The sequence below is a fragment of the Meles meles genome, chromosome 6 (genome assembly GCF_922984935.1).
Source record: "Meles meles chromosome 6, mMelMel3.1 paternal haplotype, whole genome shotgun sequence".
In the NCBI taxonomy this organism is placed as follows: Eukaryota; Metazoa; Chordata; class Mammalia; order Carnivora; family Mustelidae; genus Meles; species Meles meles.
In genome coordinates this window covers 5,757,902-5,780,816 of record NC_060071.1, presented here as the reverse complement: position 1 = coordinate 5,780,816, position 22,915 = coordinate 5,757,902, and the positions used below count along the sequence as shown (strand labels likewise).

Genomic DNA, 22,915 nt, shown 5'->3' with positions numbered 1-22,915 from the left:
ATATATTTATTTATTGAGAGACAGCAAATGCTGTGGAAAGGCAGAGGGAGAGAGAATCTTAAGCAGACTCCATGGCCAGCATGGAGCCAGATGTGACCACGCTGTGATCATAACCTGAGTTGAAATGAAGAGTCCGATGCTATGCGACTGAGCCATCCGGGTATCCCTATTTCCTGTATTTTGGATATAGTAGATTTCATCCCTGTGGTGTTTATTTGTCACGTTCCTATTACCCTCCGTATTTCTATCAACTGGTATTTACATCTTTTTATTTGCTCCCGTTCAATTTTTGACTATCAGTGAAGCTTTGTACTTCCTATACATCTCACAAGGAGAAGACGATGTGATGTTAGGATGGATTAGTGAGTTTAGGTATTGTCTGTGGATCTATCCCTTATAACGGCTTTTTTTTTTTTAAACAAGGTGAATCTAGATCATTACCGTCACCCCTGAAAATTGCCTAGTTTCTCTTCCCAGTCAATTCTTACCCCAAAGTCAATCACTTTCTGAAATTTCTTTTCACCACCGATTAGTTTTCCCTGTTCTAGAACCGTATCTAGATGGCATCATAAAGATGCCACTCCGTATCTGGGTTCTTTCATGTATTCAGTTATTTTTATTACATGAAATGCCACAGTTTGTCCATTTCCCCCACTCAGGATATTGAGTCAAAACTCCTGAATCTTCACGCGTCCCCCTTCTTCCCCCCGCGGTGTCCCATCCCTCTGCGTCTTGCCTCCTGCAAGGCAGCTAAATTTGTGGGGGTAGCTTTGACTGACAGCCAAGATCCCCAGGGATCAGTGCCCTCTGGATCCGGAGTGGGTTTCGCCCATTTTACGAAGTTCTTAAAATGTAGCGAAAGTGCTCAATCCTCGCGAGCTAGGAGGATGGGGTGTACGCTTAAAGATTAGTGAGGGGACCGCTCCACCCCTCCTAGGTAGGAAACTAGAACGCTGACCCTTTGCCTCCCGTCTTAAAAGGTCCCTTCCCGGGCGCCGTCCCCGTCCCGGCAGGCTGAGCGCGGGCCGAGCGCAAGGGACTTCCGGGAGGTCTAGGAAGTCGCTTGTCTCTCCGGGAGGAGGCGGGGTTTTCTCCGCACGCCGCGAAATCTGTAGGTGTAGACAGGGATTCTGGCTGCTAGAGGAGTGGACCAGGGAGGGGCGGGTCGGTCCCGCGGCTGCTGTTCTGGAGGAGGGACCTCCGAGGCTGCGGCTGCCCGACCGAGAGGTGGCCATTCATTCGCGCGCAGGAGCGAGGGCCCCTTCGGGGGCTCTTTCGAACCGTGCCCAGGCCTGCAGGAGCGCCGCCCTGCGCTTACCCCGGGCTCCTGCCGACCTTCTCCGAGCCGAGGGCGTCGCCCTTCTTCCACCCCGCTGCTCAGGTGCCCGCTGCCATGGCTTTCCCCCATCGGCCGGACGCCCCAGAGCTGCCTGACTTCTCCATGCTCAAGAGGCTGGCCCGGGACCAGCTCATCTATCTGCTGGAGCAGGTCAGTGCCCGCCACGCCTGGGGCCTTTTCTTTTTTTTAAATTTTTTTTTTTTTTTTTTTTTTTTTTTTTTTTTTTTTTTTTTTGTCAGAGAGAGATCACAAGTAGGCAGAAAGGCAGGCAGGCAGAGAAAGAGGGGGGGAAGCAGGCTCCCTACTGAGCAGAGAGCCCGATGTGGGACTTGATCCCAAGACCCTGAGATCATGACCTGGGCGGAAGGCAGCGGCTTAACCCACTGAGCCACCCGCCTGGGGCCTTTTCTACATCCACAGTTTAGCACTCACTGGACGCATAGTGCTTCCTTGCGGAGTCCCCTTGATCTTGTTCCGGGCCCTTGGTATTGTCCTTGGAGCTTCTGTGGCAGGTACAAAATGAAGCATTTAGGAAGGAAAACCAGAGGGCAGTAGGAGCTGCTTGGGACCTGGCAGAGAGTTAATGAAGTCATTTAAGTCACTTCTTTTTGGTACAGGCAAGGGAGACACCAGTCGTGCCCCACATCACTGGGGATGGAAAGATGGTTAAGACATCATTGTCCTTAAGGATCTGCTCCCGTAGGAGCCTCTGAAACACAGACAACCCCACACGGAGTATTGTGTGGTACATGGGTGATGGGGCGCTGGAAGCATTCAGAATAAGCAGTCATTTCTAGCTGGAGTGATCCAGGAATTTTAAGGAGCTGGTTGTAAAGAATCAGTGTATTTTCCTTGGAGATGGAGCAGGGGCAGATGGACTGGTTGGTAGAAGCAAAGTTGAGGAACCAGGGAAGGAGAAGACACATACAGGAAAGACAGCAATCAGAAGTTACGCAGTAGGCATTAGGCAGCCACTGAAAATTTTCTTTCCCCACTTAAGGGATGGAGATATACTTGAAGATGATTCTGGGGGCGCCTGGGTGGCTCAGTCAATTAAGCTGCTGCCTTCAGCTCAGGTCATGATCCTGGAGTCCTAGGATCGATCCCTGAGTTGGGCTCCCGGCTCAGTGGGGAACCTGCTTCCCCCTCTCCCTCGGGCAAAATTAGTGACCGTGGGAACGAAGGGAAGCGATGGATTTTTAAGTCGTAGTGAAAGAAGACTCAAAGATTTACTGGTTGTAAAGGTTGAGAGAGAAGCAAAGCTGAGTTTGAGGTTTTTATCTTGTGTTAATAGGAAAACAGTGCTATTGCTGTAGTTGTAACATGTTGTATGTATATTTACTTGCTTAATGTCCACGATCCCTACTAGATTAGAGCTCGGGAGGGGCTGCCCCCAAGGCTGACTCGCTGTGGCTGGTGCAGGATTCCTGCAATAACTTGTTCTTCAAACTGACTTTTTCTTTCCTTTTTTTTTTTTTTAAGATTTTTATTTATTTATTTATTTGAGAGAGAGAGAGATTGAGATCACAAGTAAGCAGAGAGGCAGGCAGAGAGAGATGGAGAAGCAGGCTCCCTGCTGAGCAGAGAGCCCAATGCGGGGCTCGATCCCAGGACCTAGGACCCAGGACCCTGGGATCATGACCTGAGCCGAAGGCAGAGGTTTTAACCCACTGAGCCACCCCAGCGCCCCCAAACTGACTTCTTCTGACTAAATTCTTGTTGAACGAGCACTGCTGTTCCAGCTCCAGCCCTCAGAATCGTCTTTGACTCTCCTTCTGCTCTCCTGTTTAACTGAACCTGTCCTTGAGTCCCAAGAATATTTCCTCACCCCGACTTTAGAGATTATACAATAACACACATTATAGAGACGGTAGAAGATAAGGGAAAGTAGAGAAAAAATTCACCTCCAGCAAACAGGTGCAAGCAAATTAACACTGTTAATTTCTTCCAATCATTTAAAACATTTTCTCACACATTCCGTGTATCCTTAATGCATTTTTGTTCTCGGCACCACCAGCTTCAGTCGGGTCCTCGTTCTTTGCTTCATGCTTGGGCTGCTTGGGCTCCTGCATTAACCACAGAAGTGGACTCCCTGCCTCAGTTTCTCATGCCTCCAATCCACTGTACCCACAGAGCATGCCCAGTCACCCAACTGAAGTTTCCAGCTGAGTGGATGCTGCAAGGCACAAAAGCTTTCTGTTCCTTGTTCATAGAAGATCGACTCCAGACTCCCTGACGCGATGTTGGGGTGCTTCACGCTCCAGTTCCGGTCGACTGTTTCAATCCTGTATCCCACCATTCATTCCCCTACATCAAGATTTCCCTGCCTTGGGTCCCTTGACATTTGGGGCCCCTTGATTCTTTGCTGTGGGACTGTCCCCGCCTTGCAGGATGTTTAGCAGCATTTCTAACCTCTACCCAGTAGGTGGCAGTCAAACCCCTTGCCCCCAGTCTGATAACCAAAAATGTCTCCAGGTGCTGTCAGATGTCCCCCGGGGGTGGGGGTGGGGGGGGCAAAACATCCCTGTTTCAGAACTGCTGCCCTGCACTTACCTTATGCATCAGCCGAACCAAACTGCTTGTTCTGTCCTTACCATTCAGCCTGCTCTCTTGCCCCAGCCTTTGCTGGATTGCCATCTTCTATCCCTGCCGACACCCGACCCATCTGTCGAGGCCTAGGACAGAGCAAACTTCTAATGACTTCCCTCTCTCTGCCACTCAGTGGGACCCCTCCTTCCCCTGGACACACAGACAGCAGCACCCAAAGGGATGCAGGAATCAGATGGCAGGGATTTGGGAAGGGAGAGTGAGTGGGTGGGTTCGGACTGTTCTGGGCTCAGCTTTCTGCACTGAATGTGGGTTATTTTTTTTTTTTTTAAAGATTTTATTTATTTATTTATTTGACACAGAGAGAGAGCACAAGTAGGCAGAGAGGCAGGCAGAGAGAGAGGAGGAAGCAGGCTCCCTGCGGAGCAGAGAGCCCGATGTGGGGCTCGATCCCAGGACCCTGAGATCATGACCTGAGCCGAAGGCAGCGGCTTAATCCACTGAGCCACCCAGGTGCCCCGGTTATTTTTGTAAGTAGAAGAAAAAACATACTTGAAAAGAGACGGCAGTTAGTTGAGGGATTGCCGGATACTAAGCGGGGCTTTGGTTTAGCTCTCTTCAGGGGCGATCGGGGTTATTGGGAGGCAGAGTAGTGAACAGGGCAGTGATGCCGAACAAGGTCACGAGCAAGCAGGAGGGTCGAGTGAGGAGGACTTAACCCTCGAGAAGGTGAAATAGCTTTCCACTGGTACAGATAATACGAAGACAAACCAGGCAAATATTTGAAGAAAGGACCACTGTGGATACAGTTGATAAGTGAGACCCTGGGTAGATGGTATGATGCCCAGTGCACTTCCGGCTGAGTCTGCCCTTGCTAAGTGGATGGCCAGACGCGCTCTCAGCTAAGGGAGCGTGTGTCACCTGTGAGTGACCCAAGGTACCGTGTTCTTCAGCTTCCAGGAAAAAAGGACTTGTTCATTGAGGCCGATCTCATGAGCCCCTTGGATCGGATCGCCAACGTCTCTATCCTGAAGGTACCACCCTTTCTCCCAGTGGCCTCGGGCCCCCCTCTTCTCATGAAACAGTTTTTCTCTCAATGAACAGTACAAATTACTCATGAATGGCTGCCCTTTCAGGGAAAATGCAGGGTAGCTGAATTGGGTGGGCAAAGGTTGTTTGCCTCTGTTGTTTGGGTTGGTTTTGAATTGTTTGGTTTTGGGGTATTTTCCTGTTGACGGTTTGAGCACAGTTCAGCGGGATGGTGGTCGGAGGTGCAGTTTGATTCCCAGAAGAAGCACGAAGAGGAGCCCTTCCAGAAGTCCTCTTTGTGTCCTGCTTTGGGTTTCCAGGCACTTACGTGCATTGTCTTGTTGGGTTCCCTCTGCAGCAGCACGAAGTCGACAAGCTGTATAAGGTAGAGAACAAGCCAGCCGTCAGCTCCAGTGACCAGTGAGTGTCTGGGAGAGCGTCTGGGCTCCGGGCCGGAGGGGTCCCCGCACCTCTGCCTCCTGTCATGCTTGTCATGTGGGTCACCTCCCTGTACTTTTGCAAGTTCACGCCTGGATTATGCTGTGCCCCCTGTTCTCCCTTCTGCACTTTCTCTCTCCCTGTCCTCTTCTCTCTCTAATCCGGTCCACCATCTCTAGCCAGATTGATTAACCTTTTTTTTTTTTTAAGATTTTATTTATTTATTTGACAGAGACACAGCAAGAGAGGGAACACAAGCGGGGGGAGTAGCAGAGGGAGAAGCAGGCTCCCCGCTGAGCAGAGAGCCCGATGTGGGACTCGATCCCAGGACCCCGTGATCATGACCTGAGCTGAAGGCAGATGCTTAACAACTGAACCAACCAGGTGCCCCAGATTGATTAATCTTTGAAAAATATTTTTATTATTTTTCAATAATAGCCCTTCTCAAGAACATTCAGGGCTTCTCTTACTTACCGACTAAAGTCCAGATGGCTCATCACAGATACCAAGGCTGCCTGGAGCCAGGGACACCTTGTCTTTCCAGCCCGGTCTGTCACGTGTCCCCTCGAGCGTCTGCCCGACACACACTTTCTCTTTTCTTTCTTCTTCTTCTTCCTCTTCCTCCTCCTCCCCTTCTTTTTCTTCTTTTTTAACGTTTTATTTATTTAAGTAATCTCTACACCCAGTGTGGAGCTCAAACTCCTGACCCTGAGATCAAGAGTCACTTACGCTGGGACACCTGGGTGGCTCAGTGGGTTAAAGCCTCTGCCTTCGGCTCAGGTCATGATCCCAGGGTCCTGCGATCGAACCTCACATTGGGCTCGCTGCTCAGTGGGGAGCCTGCTTCCTCCTCTCTCTGTCTGCATGCCTCTCTGCCTACTTGTGATCTCCGTCTGTCAAATAAATAAATAAAATCTTAAAAAAAAAAAACAGAGTCACTTACTGACCGAGCCAGCTGGGCGCCCTGACTCGCACTGTTTCATGCCCCAGCTGTGTGCACACGCTTTCGACTTCTGGCCACCCCATTCCCTCTGCCTGCCATTCTCTCCTGCCCTTGCCTCTCCTTCGAGAAACGCCCGGCCTCCCGAGCCCAGCCCCGCCTCCTCCCTGAAGCCCTGTGTCGCCATTCTGGTCCAGGGCGCTTTCCTCCTCCCCTGGATTTCCACAGCGTTTAGTGTTTGTCCTACTCACTTGGCACATAGTCACAGACAGCCCGTGTCTGGCCTTCGCTTTTATCTTTTATATTTTTCAACCTGCAGTAATGTTCATGCTCCCTTAGAGGAAAAAATTCTCTTGGCTACATGGAGAGTACCTCCATGAACCCTCCCCCCCAGTGGAAAAACACTATTTTATATACTTTCTTGGATTGTTTCTTTTTTTTTTTTTTTTAAAGATTTTATTTATTTATTTGACAGAGAGAGATCACAAGTAGGCAGAGAGGCAGGCAGAGAGAGAGAGGAGGAAGCAGGCCTCCTGCTGAGCAGAGAGCCTGATGCGGGGCTCGATCCCAGGACCCTGAGATCATGACTTGAGCCGAAGGCAGCGGCTTAACCCACTGAGCCACCCAGGCGCCCTCTTGGATTGTTTCTAACACTAGATTATCCATATACTTCATGCGTGTGTATCTGACTTTGCCCAGTAGATTGTAAATTACGTGAGAGCAGGAGCTCCCGGGGCCACCACGGGCCAGTAAGCAGCTGCCGTGCCCGCGTGTCTGGGGTACGGAAGGGAGTCTTCTGTGCACGGGAGGCCGTTGGCCTAGAGAGCGGGTGTAGCTTTGGCCCGAAGGGGAGCTATAGGCCTGGCCAGAAGAGCCGATGATGGAACAGTTGACTTCTTTTGTTTCTTCTAAACAGCTGTCACCAATCAGGACTTCTCTTCACTGAGGTTTTTTGTTTTTTGGTGTTTTTTTTTTTAACTCTCTCGCCCGCAGATTGTGCTTCTTGGTCCGGCCCCGCATCAAGAACATGCGATACGTTGCCAGTGAGTATGCGATGAAGCCACAGGTACCTAAGACCTAGGGGAGGGTGGCCAAGATGCAGGGCCCGGGCCATAAGGACCTTTGATGAGAAAAGATGGTCTGAATGGGCCGTGCCCCTCGGAGGGGATGTCTGCTTCCTTCCTTCGCGTCTAACAGATGGCCCGTGGCTTTTTGGGCTGCTTTCCTTCTGTCTGTAGGTCTTGTCAATGCTGACAAATTGGCTGGCCGAACTCGAAAATACAAAGTGATCTTCAGCCCTCAGAAGGTGAGTGTGGGTGGTTGGGAGGAGGAGACGGTCGATCAGGACGGAAGGCTGGGAAGGGACAGGGGGCCAATAGTTGTGTCTCCCCAAAAGCAAGTTGTGTGTGACGGAACAAAACACCTGTCACGGTCTTGTCATTAACGCCGCCGTGATGGTTTAGCAGAGGCTCTGTCTTCAAGCTGCGCCAGTTAGTGTGGAACTGTGACAGGTGGCCCGGGTGTCGACTTCTTCTGAAGCAGTGTCCTCTGGAAAGGCCTTTTCTTACACAAGAAAGGAGCTGAGAGGGTGCCTGGGTGGCTCAGTGGGTTAAGCGTCTGCCTTCAGCTCAGGTCATGATCTCAGGGTCCTGGGATCAAGCCTTGCATCGGGCTCTCTGCTTAGCAGGGAGCCTGCTTCCTTCTGCCTTTGCCTGCCTCTCTGCCTATTTGTGATCTCTGTCTCTGTCAAATAAATAAATAAAATCTTTAAGAAAAAAAAGGAGCTAGGAGACCATCTTACTCCACCCCAACTTTGAGCCTCCGAGGGGAGTAAAGCGCACAGTCACGCCGTGAGCTACAGGTCTCTTCCGTCTACTTTCGCTTCGAGACTGTAGTGTCCGGTGACCACGGCATCTCCGTTCCCTGATACATCAGGCTCTGCTCTCGCCCCCGCGTCAGCAAGGTGCGGGCTGTGTCCCCGCTCGGCCTTACGCCCACGGCCTGCCCAGCGCCCGTACTTGCGTAACTGCTCTCTCTGGGTCTCAGTTTGCTCATCTGTAGAATGGAGTTGATCGTAGTACTTACCTTTTATGTTTTTAAACATAACAGGGCTGAACATTTTATTTTACTTTTTATTTTAATTCTAGTATAGTTAAAATACAGTGTTCTGTTAGTTTGACGTATACGATACAGGGATTCAACGATTCAGTGCGTTACTCAGTGGTCAGCACAGTAAGGGCAGTCTCCATCCCCTGCCCTCATTCCTCCCATCCCCTCGCTCATCGCCCCTCTGGTGACCTTCGATTTGTTCTCTCTAGTTAAGAGTCTGACTTTTGGTCTGCCTCTTTTTTTCTCTGTACGTTTGTTTTGTTTCTTAAGTTCCACATATGACTGAAATCATATGGTATTTGTCTTTTTCTGACTTACTTCCTTTAGCGTTATACTTTCTAGCTCCATCCATGTTGTGGAAAATGGCAGGTAGTTAGCTCTTTTAAATGACTTTCAGTTTTTGTTAGGAAACCTAGTGAAATTACAGGCTTATGTTGTTTTTGCATCACAGAAAAGGAATAAGAAGAAAGAGCTAATGATCTCTTGAAGATCATTTGAAGATTCATAGCACAATCTTGTGGCTAGTTTTCCTGTTGGGAAATATAAGTATATCAAGTACAACGTCATTACCAGGGCAAGAAATTATTTTTATTTTTTCAAGATTTTATTTGTTTATTTGAGAGAGAGAGACAGAGGGAGAGAGCACATCCGGGGGAGCAGCAGGAGAGGGAGAGGCAGACTCCCCACTGAGCAGGGAGCCCGATGTGGGGCTTGATCCCAGGACCCTGGGATTATGACCTGAGCTGAAGGTAGATGCTTAACGGACGGAGCCACCCAGGTGTCCCCAGGGAAAGAAATTATTAAGATAACCAGTCGGACTTACAGGTTACTTTTAAACGTTATTAAGGGAACTGTGGCAATAAATTTGTTTTTAGAGTCTTACAAAAAACCCTTTTTTTTTTTTTTTTTTCAAATTATACTTCCAAGGAGAGATTTGTTTAAACAGGGAATAGAACAAGTTGGTAACAGTTTCAAATAATCTTACAATCCTGCCTATTACACAGAAAAACAAAATTGATAATTTTTTTTTAAGATTTTATTTATTTATTTGACAGAGAGAGATCACAAGTAGATGGAGAGGCAGGCAGAGAGAGAGAGAGAGGGAAGCAGGCTCCCTGCCGAGCAGAGAGCCCGATGCGGGACTCAATCCCAGGACCCTGAGATCATGACCTGAGCCGAAGGCAGCGGCTTAACCCACTGAGCCACCCAGGCGCCCCAAAATTGATATTTTGATGAATTTTCTCCATCTCAAATCTTACCTAATTAGATTCTTTGACCTAATTTTATATCGTAGTCTCCCTCAATAAGGAAGGAAGTTAGGGAAGAGGGAATCTCTCTCTTCCTGAGACTCTTTTTGTTAATTATGGAGATTGGCAGCTTGCAATCTGGGCTCTGGAATTCCTTATTTAGCACGAAAAGTGGGCGCACAGTTTTAATTTCGCTGACAGAACTGCGTGAGGGACGGGGCCCCTGGCTGGCCTAGTGCATGTGACCCTTGATCTCAGGATTGTGACTTCGAGCCTGACGTAGAGCCTACTTTAAAAAAAAGAGAGAAAAAAAAGAAATGAGTTAGGGATGAATCGGATTCTTCTGTGTAAAGGAAATAAGGAGCCTGAAGCATGAATCCTCCACACCTCGCGGAGTCATCAGGAGGACCACGGGAGGTGATCCTTACAGGATACTGACGCGATGCCTGGCAGGTGTCAGGTGTTTCATGCCCGTCAGTTGTCACCATCATTACCGACGGGCGTGCTCCCCCTTCCTTCCTCATTGCCTCCAAGTACTTCGCCTTCTTCCCACTTGGCTCAAAGGAGGAAGTGACCCCAGCTTCTTCCCCTTCCCGATCTACAGGTTCGCGTGTGTCCCTGGCCCCGTGCCCACATTCCTTCTCTACCGTTTTGCTTTGTCTTCAACCATGTCTAGCTCTCCTTTTTTTTCTTTTTCAAAGATTTCTTTCTTTATTTATTTGAGAGAGAGCGCAGGAGCAGGGGCCAGGGACAGAGGGAGAGGGAGAAGCAGAAGCAGACTCCCTGCTGAGCAGAGAGCCCCATGCGGGGCTCGATCCCAGGACCCTGGGATGAGGACTTGAGCCAAAGGCAGATACTTAACCGATGGAGCCACGCAGGCGCCCCATGTCTACCCCTTCTCAGCAGTTCTCCCCGCTTCATGTCTTCTCGCGGTCAGGGGCTCTCCCTTCTGTTGTGTCCGGAGTTCTCGCTGCCACTCCTCCTGCGTCCTCACCGCTGCCTTCGCCCTTAAATCGCGTCCCCCCAGGGCTCTGTTGTCAAACTCAGTGATGCCTGGTTCCTGCTTATCCTGCTTCATGTCCCTGGCATTTGACACTGTTGCCCATTCTTCCTGACACTGACCTTTGCTGCCTTTTGAAGGGCTGAGTCCCCGTTTCCACCTTTGTGTCATCTTTCCGTCTTCGCCAGGTGTTGCCCTGTGCGCCCGTTGAATTGTGGTGTTCCCTAGAATCCTGTCCTTAGCGCTCGTGTCCCTCTGTTTTTTTTTTTTTTTTTATTTGACAGAGAGAGAGAGATCACAAGTAGGCAGAGAGACAGGCGGGGCGGCGGGGGGAAGCAGGCTGCCCGCTGGGCAGAGAGCCCGATGCGGGGCTTGATCCCAGGACCCTGAGATCATGACCGGAGCCAAAGGCAGAGGCCTCAACCCACTGAGCCACCCAGGTGCCCTCTCTGTGTTCTTTTCTCTTGGACAAACCATCTACTTTAAATACCCTGTGCCAGGGACCCCCAGGCTGGCTCTCTGGACCTCTCAGTGACTCCAGGCATGCCCTGGGCCTGCCCTACCCCAGCCTCCCTCCGCACCCCCGCTCTTTCCCGGCCACCTGCCTCGCCTCCCCTGTCTCAGGTGCGCTCGTGCCTCCCTCCACGTCTGTCTGTGGGACGCAGCCTTCAATGAGGCCGAAATGCCTTCTTTGTGGAGCTCTCCAGGCTCGCGGGGAGAAAAGAGCAATGGATTAATGCATAAATAAAGCAGATAAAGGGAAACAAAGCGCTGGGCTCGATGGTCCCAGTGGTCCTTCCTGTTGTCCCTAAGAGTCCACGCTCCCTTGTCGTCGTCACTGGGTTCAGTAGGTGTGGCCCTCAGCAGTGACCGCGGAGGGACACCAGACAGATGGAAAGAACAGAGAAGAAGGTGGTCACTAGCCCCTCCCTCTTGTCTTCCAGTTTCATGCGTGTGAGATGGTGCTGGAGGAAGAGGGAGTCTATGGAGGTGAGAGACGATGGCGAGAACATGCGGGAAGAAGGGAAGGAAATAACGCTGGGCCCTTTGTCTCTGCCTGTTGGCCTGGGCAGAGGGGCTGTTCCTGACCATGGAGAGCGCGACTGGGCCCTCAAGGGAAGGCTGAAGGGGGTGCCAGGTGCCGCCATTCCTCCCTTTCTGGACTTCCACAAAGCAAAAGTGTGCCTTCCCTCCCTCCATTCTGCCTGCTGCGCTGACCTGAGCACTGTGCTCCCTGCTGCAGATCCCGCCTTGGTACCAGAATCTTCGGTGGCCTTCCGCAGTTGGCCCTTGCCTGGCCCCTCAGCCTCACCTTGTACAGCTCCCTCCTGACTCTCCACCCTCTGGCCATGGGCTCTTCCACTTGCTTTTCCTGTGGCCTAGAACATTCTCCACCCTTAGCATTTTTTTTTCATACCCAACCTTACTCAAATTCTAAGTGTAAATACTGCTGTTTTAGGGAAGTCTTTCCTTTACTCCTCTACTTTTCTTACGCCCCACGTAGCTGAGGTTGGATCCCTGAGGTGTTTGTGCTTCCGGATCACTGTTCTTTGGGGTGCAGCTGTGATGAGCTGTGTCTGGTGGGCATCTCTCTCCCTAGAGTGGCGTTCTCTCGCAGAAGATGGGGAGCGTGTCCGTTCCACTGCCGCACCCCCAGGGCTCGGCCTGGTTCCCGCACATCGGTGGCTTTCTGTCAGTATTTGCCGACCAGCAAATGTTTCCTCAGCACTTCCGGTCGGCCCTCGAGTGAAAACAGCCTCCTCACATGGCGTGACAGGCTGTGGTGTGCCCGTCTCCTTTTGTTACCCGACTGTGAACTCCTCTGAGACACAGACTGTCATTTGTCTTTAAGTGTTCTGGGCCTGGGCGCCCAGCTCTTTCTGCGTCACCATGGCGGACCTTCTCTCTCAGTGTGGAGCCCGGCGCCTTCTGCGGGGAGGCTGACGTGCTCTGTTCCCACAGATGTGAGCTGTGACGAGTGGGCCTTTTCTTTGCTGCCTCTTGACGTGGATCTGTTGAGCATGGAGCTCCCAGAGTTTTTCAGGGACTACTTCCTGGTAAGTGAAGGGTCCCTGAGTCTTGGCACCGACATGTGGGGACACACGTGCGGTCCAGTGGGCTAGAAGCATGGACATACCCTCCTGTGAGTCCTATAACTTAATATGAGGAAGAGCGTTTTGCAGATTGAATGGCTGAATTCCTCTGGGGCAGTCCCCACGCCTGGCCTTCCCTCCCCGGGCTGCTCGGGCTTGCCCCTTTCCAGATGCATCTATCGGGCTGAGCCGTATCTCCATGGCCCATGTGGTTCCTGCAGGAAGGAGATCAGCGCTGGATCAACACAGTGGCACAGGCCTTGCACCTTCTCAGCACCCTCTATGGGCCTTTTCCCAACTGCTATGGAATTGGCCGCTGCACCAAGGTGGGCACGCGTGGTGCTGTGGTCCTGATGACCCTATTGTACCCGTCCTCTGCCCAGCGGGGACTGCCCAGGCACATCTGTGATAAGAGCTATATTCTTTTTTTTTTTTTTTTTAAGATTTTATTTATTTATTTGACAGACAGAGATCACAAGTAGACAGAGAGGCAGGCAGAGAGAGAGGAGGAAGCAGGCTCCCCATGGAACAGAGAGCCCATTGTGGGGCTCGATCCCAGGACCCTGGGATCATGACCTGAGCCGAAGGCAGAGGCTTTAACCTACTGAGCCACCCAGGTGCCCCCAAGAGCTATATTCTTTAGCTGGCTTTTTTTTTTTTTTTTAAGATTTTATTTATTTATTTGACAGAGAGAGATCCCAAGTAGGCAGAGAGGCAGGCAGAGACAGAGGGAAGCAGGCTCCCCACTGAGCAGAGAGCCGGATGCGGGGCTCCATCCCAGGACCCTGAGATCATGACCCGAGCCGAAGGCAGAGGCTTAACCCTCTGAGCCACCCAGGCACCCCTAGCTTGCTTTTATTGTTCAGAAGAGCTCCTCAGAGGGGAGGGCTTGTGTGACGGACAGAAAGGCAAGAGCCAGGGCCTCTGGGATAGCACTCCTTTTCTTCGGGGACAGAGAGAGTCCTTCGTCGGCAAGGAGAGGCTGGGGGGTGGGCGCAGATGGGAGTGCGGTGGGTAGTGGCGTTAATAATTAGCTCCCCTCTCGGGGGCAAGGAGCGGTGTCAGGTGGAAAAGCGGTGGCTTCGATAGGTAGGCTGCAGCAGGGGACTGACACGAGACTGAGAATGTCTTGTTCCCCGCAGATGTCGTACGAACTGTGGAGGAAACTGGAGGAGGAGGAGGATGGCGAGACCAAGGGCCGAAGGCCGGAGATCGGGCATGTCTTCCTCCTAGACAGAGGTAATGGATGCTCAGCGCTCCCGTCGTCTCTGGACCCTTGAAGACATGGGGATCGGGCCCACATGGCGGCCCAGTTCGGATCCTCAGGTCGGGGCTGTGAACGGCAGCGCTGACCGGGAGCACAGCCCTTGGGCCCTGGGGAGGTGCGTGAGCTGACGCCGAGCGAACTGGGTAGCCACGTAGGTCAGGGAGGACCCTCACGGCCGCGGATCTCGGTTTCAGACGTGGACTTCGTGACGGCCCTCTGCTCCCAGGTGGTCTACGAGGGCCTGGTGGACGACACCTTCCGTGTCAAGTGTGGTAGGTGGCATCTTGGTGAGGCGGGGCGGCGTCCTCAGCTCCTGGGGGGCTCTCGCAGGGGGCAGGGCTGGTGGGGGAGTCTCGGACTCTGAGCAGACTGCTGGCTTCCAGATAGTTTGGGGGACTGTGAGTCACAGTTCAGGAAAGGGGAGGGGAGGGAGGGCCTCCCTGGGGGGGGTCCTCATAGCCGCTCCCTCTGCTCTCCAAGGGAGTGTCGACTTCGGCCCGGAAGTCACATCCTCTGACAGGAGCTTAAAGGTTCTACTCAATGCCGAGGACAAGGTGAGGGTACGCGGGTGCTGGCCGGTGGATCGCCTTTGGGCTGCTGTGGGCCCGGCTCTGGGAGGGGAGGCGGAGCCTGGGGGACGGGGGCTCCCACTCCAAGGAAGAGTGAACCGTAGCTGGGGCTTGACATTGGTGAGAGCAGCGCGGCCCTCTCTGCTTTTGCTGGAACAGGCGGGCACTCCTCTTGGTCCCATTATACTGCCGGGGAAGCGGGGACTAGTTAGGGTTCTCTCTGGTAAGTCGTGGCTGTCTGGTTCCCCCTGCAGGTGTTTAATGAGATTCGTAACGAGCACTTCTCCAACGTCTTCGGCTTTTTGAGCCAGAAGGCCCGGAACTTGCAAGCTCAATATGATGTGAGGCTCCAAGCCGGGGGTCTTCTGTTTGGTGTCCCCAGTTTCCCAAGGCTGCTGCCCTTTGGCTCCCTTCTGATGTGACGACAGCCCCTGTCTTTTCTCTAGGAGTTGGGAGTGGGGCGGAGGGTGGGGGCTGCTCACGGCTGAAGGCAGGGAGAGGCTGACCTTACGGGGACTTCCCGCAGCGCCGGAGGGGCATGGACATCAAGCAGATGAAGAACTTCGTGTCCCAGGAGCTCAAGGGACTGAAACAGGAGCACCGCCTGCTGAGTGTCCGTAGGTTTCTGGGGGAGGGCGAGGGGCTGCTACAGAGGAGATCTGCCCCGGGGCGAAGTCTGTGTTCCCCCAGCAAATAATGATCTTGTTTTGTCTGAAATGGAAAGAAGCACTTCTGCATTTTGCCTTAAGAACTTTTTGTTCTGGGGCGCCAGGGTGGCTCCCCTTGGTTAGGCGTCTGCTTTCAGCCCAGGGTCCTGGGATCGACCCTGAGTGAGGTTCCCAGCTCAGTGGGGAGTGTGCTCCCTCGCCCTCTGCTTCTCCCCCAACTCGCATTCTCTGTCTCTCAAATAAATGAATAAAATCTTTTTAAAAAAGAAGCTTTTATTCTTCTGGACAATAAGGCATAACCTTATAACACAAGCAGGGGGGTGCGAGATGGAGAGGCAGGCTTCCTGCTGAGCCGGGAGCCCGATGCGGGGCTTGATCCCAGGACCCTGGGATCAAGACCCGAGCCGAAGGCACTTAACTGACTAAGCCACCCAGGCACCCCAAGGCATATCCTTTCGGAACTGGGAATATGTCAGCTTGCTTTTTGTCCTGTCTGCAGATATCGGGGCCTGTGAATCCATCATGAAGAAGAAGACCAAGCAGGACTTCCAGGAGCTCATCAAGACTGAACATGGTAATCATGGGGGTCGTGCTCAGCTCCTTCCGATGCTTCCATTGCTCCCAGCACCGTCCCACCCAGCAAAGATGTTCTCCGGCTCTTTCCAGCTGATGCTGGCTGGGTGGAATGCTGGTTCCTGCTAGAAGTCCAGGGGGTCCCTTAACCGCCCCCCCACAAGGATGGAGAAAGATGGGGAGACAGACACTCATTAGCATAGATGGCAATAGCCGAGCGGGCTCTGTAACGGGCTGTCCTCTGCTTCTTGCAGCGCTGCTGGAGGGCTTCAACATCCGGGAGAGCACCAGCTACATCGAAGAACACATAGACCGGCAGGTGAGCAGGGTTGCTGGGAATGTTGTATCACAGCGGGCTTGGCCTCCAGTAGAAGGAAGAGGAGAGAAGAACGTGTGTCATGGAACTTGAATTCTCCAGGACTCTCTTCCTGTGCAGGTGTCGCCTATAGAAAGCCTTCGCCTCATGTGCCTTTTGTCCATCACTGAGAACGGTGAGCCCCTGCAAGCAAAGACGCCAGACTGAAAAACTGTACCTTAGGGATGGACGACATCCCTGTGAACGACACAGAAAATATCCCAGCAGACAGAACATGTCCTAGTAATTTCGTAGATTCTTTCCCCTGTAAGATAAAGCAGTCTTTGGTCCGAGTGAGACATCTCCAGGGGCCCGGGGTCACGTAGTGTCCCGACCCTGAGCGGGACCACAAGCGCTGTCACATCTTAGGACCACAGAGCACAGCTCAGAGTGGCATTTCTCTCTCTGTTCCATCTGGCCACCTACCTTCCACGAGCTTTCATAATAAAGAGACAGTCCAGGAAAAGGGGACAGCCAAACAATTTCATAAACATTTCCAAAAGCTCAGATTCTGTGTCCTCCTGTGGCATAACTTTTAATCTGTTCATGAAGCCCTTTCATCTTTTTTTTTTTAATTGGAAGTAGCGTTGACACGTGATGGTACATATTGGTTTCAGCTGTATGGCATGGGGATGGGACAGGAGTGTACATCGGGCTGGGCTCCCCACCAGCCAGCCAGTACAGTACCGTCGGCTGGACTCCCTGTGCCCTTCGTCCCCATGACTTGCTCACGACCCTGAATTGCAAGCCCATTCTTCGTACCTCACTGGAGGACGGCACCTCAGACTGCACTTTCTTTCCTTTTTTTAAAAGATTTTATTTATTTATTTATTTGACAGAGAGAGAGAGATCACAAGTAGGCAGAGAGAGGCAGGCAGAGAGAGAGGAAAAGCAGGCTCCCCGCTGAGTGGAGTGCCCGATGCAGGGCTCGATCCCAGGACCCCGAGATCATGACCCGAGCCGAAGGTAGATGCTTAACCCACCGAGCCACCCAGGCGCCCCTCAGACCACACTTTCTGACCTCATCTGAACACTTGTCCTGTTCCTCGATGGCTTGTAAAGCAGGGTGCGGGAGCGCTGGTCCCAAGCCAGGAAGGAAGGCGCCCAAGTCTGTTTGCCTTCCTCCTGCCCAGTCCCGCCACCATCCCCGCTGATAAGTGAGCTTAAGTTCAGGAGTCAATTTAGAATCAACCGGCTGGATGCAAGGTTAACATTTACTGAATCCTTCCTTCCGATAAAGGTTGTTTGGGGAGTAAGAGGGTGGGTGTGGCTGTCGATTTCGGGACAGCTCCGCTGGCGTTGGCGCGAACCTGTCTTATCTTCCGGACCCTCAGGTTTGATTCCCAAGGATTACCGATCTCTGAAAACACAGTATCTGCAGGTGAGGCCCAGAGAATGGGCTCTGGAGGGAGCTGCGGGGAGGGAGGTCATCATCGGATACTTCTGGAAGAGGCAGAAGAAATGGCCCCTTTCCTGTCTGCATCCCCATTTTGTTCGCAGTCTGGCCTCCCCCTTAGAGCGTGTCAGGATAGTCAGCCTCTCAGCACGCAGAGACCCCCCCCTACTGCCCTTGGCTCCCCCACTCCCTGCCTGGGTGGCCAGTGCTGGGGGAGCCGGGGCCACTGAGCCGTGGACCGGGTGCTGAGTTCTCACTCCGGGGCTCTCCTTCACTTTAGCATCTTATATGGGGGTGATACGGCTTTCCTTCCAGGTCTTCTCGTCTTAACCTCATGTGAGAAGCCCTCCCCAGCACCCTTACATCAGCGGCTTTCTCTCTCCTCTCATCGTTCCGTGCTTTCCCCCATCCTTTGTTTGGTGTTCTTTCTTTCTTTCTTTCTTTTTTTAAAGATTTTATTTATTTATTTATTTGACACAGAGATCACAAGTAGGCAGAGATGCAGGCAGAGAGAGAGGGGGAAGTAGGCTCCCTGCCAAGCAGAGAGCCCGATGTGGGGCTCGATCCCAGGACCCTGAGATCATGACCTGAGCCGAAGGCAGACGCTTAGCCCGCTGAGCCACCCAGGCGCCCTTGGTGTTTGGTTATTTCTTTAGGACCCCGAATGCATAGCTCTTCTGTCCTCACCTCCATGTCACCTGACAGTGTTAGACCTTGGCAGGGCCGATGCTCGGTAAATGGCGGAATTGCATTTTCTTCAGAGCTATGGCCCTGAGCACCTGCTTACCTTCTCGAACCTGCGGCGAGCAGGGCTCCTCACGGAGCAGGCCCCGGGGGACACGCTCACAGCTGTGGAGAGTAAAGTGAGCAAGCTGGTGACGGACAAGGCCGCAGGTGAGCAGGGAGCCCCGGGAGCCCCTTCCCTGGCCGGGGTCCCCTCTCCTCACAGCTGCCAGAGCGCCCCAGGTGGGAGCAAACGAGCTGGGGAAGGACGATTGGTCACTCTTCTGGCGCTGCCCCTACTTCTGCGGACGGGGGCTCGTCCCCTTTATTGAACTTATCGTGTGCTGAGACCGGCGGATATGGGTTTCTTACTTGATCCTCATGCAGGCTGATAGCCTCCATTTTCTAGAGAAGGAAACAGGCTGAGTGAGGTTGAGGGACGTGCTCAAGGTCCCCCAGTGAGTGGGTCAGACCTGAGCCCAGGTCGACTGACTCTGAGGCCCGCAGCCCTCAGTGATCTCGGGTCGCTCTGTCCGTTGCACCGAGAGGATGGCCGGTACCCTGTAGGAAGACTGTGGCGGCGTGGAGGGTGGCGAGGATCTTGATTAGGTCCACGGAATTTTATTTTATTTATTTTAAAGATTGTATTTATTTATTTGACAGAGACAGACAGAGGGAACACAAGCAGGGGAGTGGGAGAGGGAGAAGCAGGCTCCCCGCTAAACAGGGAGCCCGATGCGGGGCTTGATCCCAGAACCCTGGGATTGTGACCTGAGCTGAAGGTAGATGCTTAATGACTGAGCCACCCAGGCGCCCCAAGTTCCAGGGAATTTTAAGTGAACGGCTTTGAGGAGGGCTTGAGACGTGAGCGGTCTTGCTACCTGCGAGGTCCTACTATTTGACATTTCCTGAGTGGTGTCCCCCGGGGCAGGGTCACAAATCTGTTGATCTTCAGTGAAATCCAGCACAGATTTCCTTCCCAGGAAAGATTACCGATGCCTTCAGTTCTCTGGCCAAGAGGAGCAATTTCCGTGCCATCAGCAAGAAGCTGAATTTGGTACGTCGATTCAGGATGGACGGGGAAGCCGTGGGTCCGGTCCTTTGCGGAAAGCTTTGAATCCCCAACATCTCCTTGTTGTTTTGTTTTGATAAAGATCTTTTCGTTTGGTAGCATCATAGCTGACTTAATAATGAGGCAGGAGACAAAGATTCATTCACTTATTAAACCGGAAGAAGTGCCCACGAATGTCAGGGGGAGGCTGAGTGCCTCATCAATGACAGACACGTCCCCGTCTCCGGGGGATCGGCAGTGGGGCATCTTTCTTCCAGGCCTTCGTGGGCAGCAGGGGGAACTCGTTCAGGAGAATCAGTGGGTACAGAACAAAAGCTTTAATCTTTGGTTATGGATTTTTTTTTTTTTTTAAGGGCTTTTGCCGGTTTTCCTTTTAGCTGAAATAAACCTGCTTTGGGGGATGTCCTTTTCTCTGACTGAGTACAAGGCCGGAGAGATGAGTTGTCGCGTGCCTCACGTAGCCCCCTTTGCCCTCTAGATCCCACGCGTCGACGGCGAGTATGATCTGAAAGTGCCACGGGACATGGCGTATGTCTTCAGTGGCGCTTACGTGCCTCTGAGCTGCCGACTCATCGAGCAGGTGAGAGGAAGTGACCGGTTCACGTGTCGCCCTCTGCCTTCTCTTGGTCCCTGGCCTGTCCCGACCTCTAGCCACCCCAGTAACTAACAAGAGATGCGACAATCTGACTGCCGTGACCTGCCCTTCCTCACCTGGGTGGGGTCTCAGACTGGCACCCTGTGCTCGTGCCTCCCAGGTTCTGGAGCGGCGGAGCTGGCAGGGGCTGGACGAAGTCGTGCGGCTGCTCAACTGCAATGAGTTGGCCTTCACAGGTGCGCCACGCTGGCCCCGGGTGGCTGGTGGGGGCGTTGCGGGGGGTGGGGAGGAGGGGTGCTGGGGGTGCCACCTGGGGCGGGGGCGGGTGCTGGGGGTGCCAGTGGGGAAGAGGTGGGTGTTGCTGGGGGCGCCACCTGGGGCAGAGGGGGGCAGGGTGCTGGGGGCGCCGCCCAGGGCCGGCCGCCACGGAAGAGCTGGGTCTGGCCCGACCCCCGCAGATGTGACCAAGGAGGACAAGGCTTCCAGCGAGTCCTTGCGCCTCATCATGGTGGTGTTCTTGGGTGGTTGCACGTTCTCGGAGATCTCGGCCCTCCGGTTCCTGGGCAGGGAGAAAGGTAAGAGAGAACAGAAAGGGGGACCTGGGGGACAGAGGCCGGTGCCCAGAAGGCTTCTCGACCTCTGATCTGCTCCTGGTCCCGCGTGCTGGCGCGTTTGACCCCACAGGGTACAGGTTCATTTTCCTGACGACAGCAGTGACCAACAGCGCTCGCCTTATGGAAGCCATGAGTGAGGTAAAAGCCTGATGGTGCCCCTGCTGGTGTCGACGTCTTCCCTGGACACGTTTCCCGACGGGATGCAGGAATTTGGTCCCAGCTGCTAACCAAGTGTCCACCAACTACCCTCCCGAGAGCCGGGGAGCACGGAACTTCCTCGGGATTTAGAGAAGTTACCTGAGGACAGCGCTCACTTCTGGCCCCCGGGATAGACCTCTATTTTGTGTGTGAAGTACAGCTTGTGCTGAAAAGACAAGAGGAGGAGGAGGTATCTTTTGCTGAATCCTGTTTGAGTATCGTTGTCGATAAAGCCTCTACTCTTCAGTGTCACGTTCAGTTCTCGACACGCTCTTCTGTCTTCTTAGCGAAGCACGGGGGCTTCGTGGGTTCTGTGGTCCGGACTCTGCGGTAGGTCTGGGCCTGGTCTGCTTCTCTCCTGAAACTTGCCCTGTACCAGAATTTCCTCCACCATCAAATGAGGGGGATGGGTTAGAGAGATGATCAGCAGGCACCCTTCTGGTTCTAAAATTCTGCGGTTCATAATAACTTTTTTTTTTTTAATTGTATTTATTTATTTGATAGAGAGAGGGATCACAAGCAGACAGAGAGGCAGGCAGAAAGAGAGGGGGAAGCAGGCTCCTTGCTGAGCAGAGAGCCCGATGCGGGCCTCGATCCCAGGACGCGGGGATCATGACTTGAGCCGAAGGCAGAGGCTTTAACCCACTGAGCCACCCAGGCGCCCCTAGTTTATTTATTTATTTATTTATTTGACAGAGAGAGAGATCACAAGTAGGCAGAGAGGCAGGCAGAGAGAGAGGAGGAAGCAGGCTCCCCGCGGAGCAGAGAGCCCGATGCGGGGCTCGATCCCAGGACCCTGAGATCATGACCTGAGCCGAAGGCAGCGGCTTAATCCACTGAGCCACCCAGGCGCCCCCCTAGTTTATTTTTTTAAGGAAAACTCTGACCAACGTGGGCTCAAACTCATGGTAATACATTCTACCAACTGAGCCAGCTAGGTGCCTCTCGGGGTTCATTATACTTTAGAAAAGATGAGTTTGTAACTGTTTTAACTTCAGGAGGCACTCCGGTATTAAGCAGTTGTCTCTTACTGCAGAATGAAGGACTGTGTCCTGTTAGAGCAGGCTCGGGCATCAGCTAACGGTGCTCCTAAAAAGGCCACCAGTGCCCCCCTCCCCCCGCCCCCAGTTACTGATTTTAGTGGCCTTTCTGTCCCTTGACCTTTTCAAAATTGTGAACTCTAACCACATCCATCAGTCTCTTTTTGGTCCTCCTCTAACTTGACCTTCCTGACAACTGCTTTTCCTTTCTTCTGCTCAGCTTCCATGACACTCTTTTGTTGTCCTTCTGTGGTCTCCTGGGTTGTGCTTCTGTCTCCTCGGTTTGCTTGTCTCTGCCTGTCCCCTCCCTGTCCTTTGTTGTCAGCTGCTTCCAGATCCCAAGCTCTCCTCTTCCTGCTGAGTTTCACGCTGGTATTTCGAACTTGATCATTCCACAGGCCCTTCAAACTCGACATGTGTAAAATAAACTCTCCAACTGAACTTCCTGACCTCACTTTGAATCCCCCAATCTGCTCCTCCTATGTTCTGGTAATTGACATCCTCATCATCTACCCAAGTCTTGTGCATGAAAGAAATTATAAGCTTGACCTCAGATGTTTTCTTTTATCCCCCACATTCAGCTGGTCCACTGCCCCTTATTTCTACGTGCCTCTGGCTCATCCTCTCCTCACCATCCCCATGCCAGAGATCCTGACTACTTTTTGCCTGAGTTTTTGCAAGACTGTCCCTCTCAGTCCCTCTGCTTCCTGTCTGCCACTTACTAAAAGAAAGATCCAAATCTGTGTTGTTGGATCATCAAAACAATTCTTTCATAAAGGAGTGGTGTTATCAGTGCGTATTCTAAGGAAAATATACACCTTGGGTATCCAGCTAGAATTTTTTACAATTTTTATGTTAAGCTGCTGTGTAGGATCAAAGACACTGCAGACAGGGGTGTTAGTCTGCATAAAGAATATGTGACAGACAATGATTCTGCGACCAAGGGAACAGACCGTGGCAGCACACTGCACTTACGTTCTAGAACAATGCCGTCCAATCCTGTAATAGGGTCTTACTTACACTGCACACAGTGTTTTGCATGCTGAGTATATGCTCTGAATGAGTATCTCTGTGACTTCATTGGCTTCAGAATGACAGTGCAG

General features: G+C 52.5%; 1 protein-coding gene across 2 annotated transcripts; it reads left to right on the top strand.

The window, feature by feature from the left end:
- Positions 1-1,068: 1,068 nt before the first annotated feature.
- VPS33B (VPS33B late endosome and lysosome associated) lies at positions 1,069-21,250 on the top strand. 2 transcript variants are annotated; one of them, XM_046008682.1, is made up of 23 exons: positions 1,069-1,489; positions 4,840-4,920; positions 5,274-5,335; positions 7,287-7,336; positions 7,532-7,599; positions 11,594-11,639; positions 12,612-12,706; positions 12,964-13,068; positions 13,885-13,981; positions 14,204-14,281; positions 14,490-14,563; positions 14,833-14,919; positions 15,105-15,195; positions 15,746-15,820; positions 16,074-16,138; positions 16,256-16,310; positions 17,509-17,555; positions 18,332-18,464; positions 19,277-19,350; positions 19,844-19,945; positions 20,121-20,196; positions 20,419-20,535; positions 20,645-21,250. In XM_046008682.1, the coding sequence occupies exons 1-23, from the start codon at positions 1,394-1,396 to the stop codon at positions 20,722-20,724; spliced, it is 1,854 nt and encodes a 617-aa protein (XP_045864638.1). In that variant the 5' UTR covers positions 1,069-1,393; the 3' UTR covers positions 20,725-21,250. The 2 variants fall into 2 exon arrangements, with proteins under 2 accessions (XP_045864638.1, XP_045864639.1); XM_046008683.1 differs by lacking the exons at positions 4,840-4,920; positions 5,274-5,335.
- Positions 21,251-22,915: the final 1,665 nt, after the last annotated feature.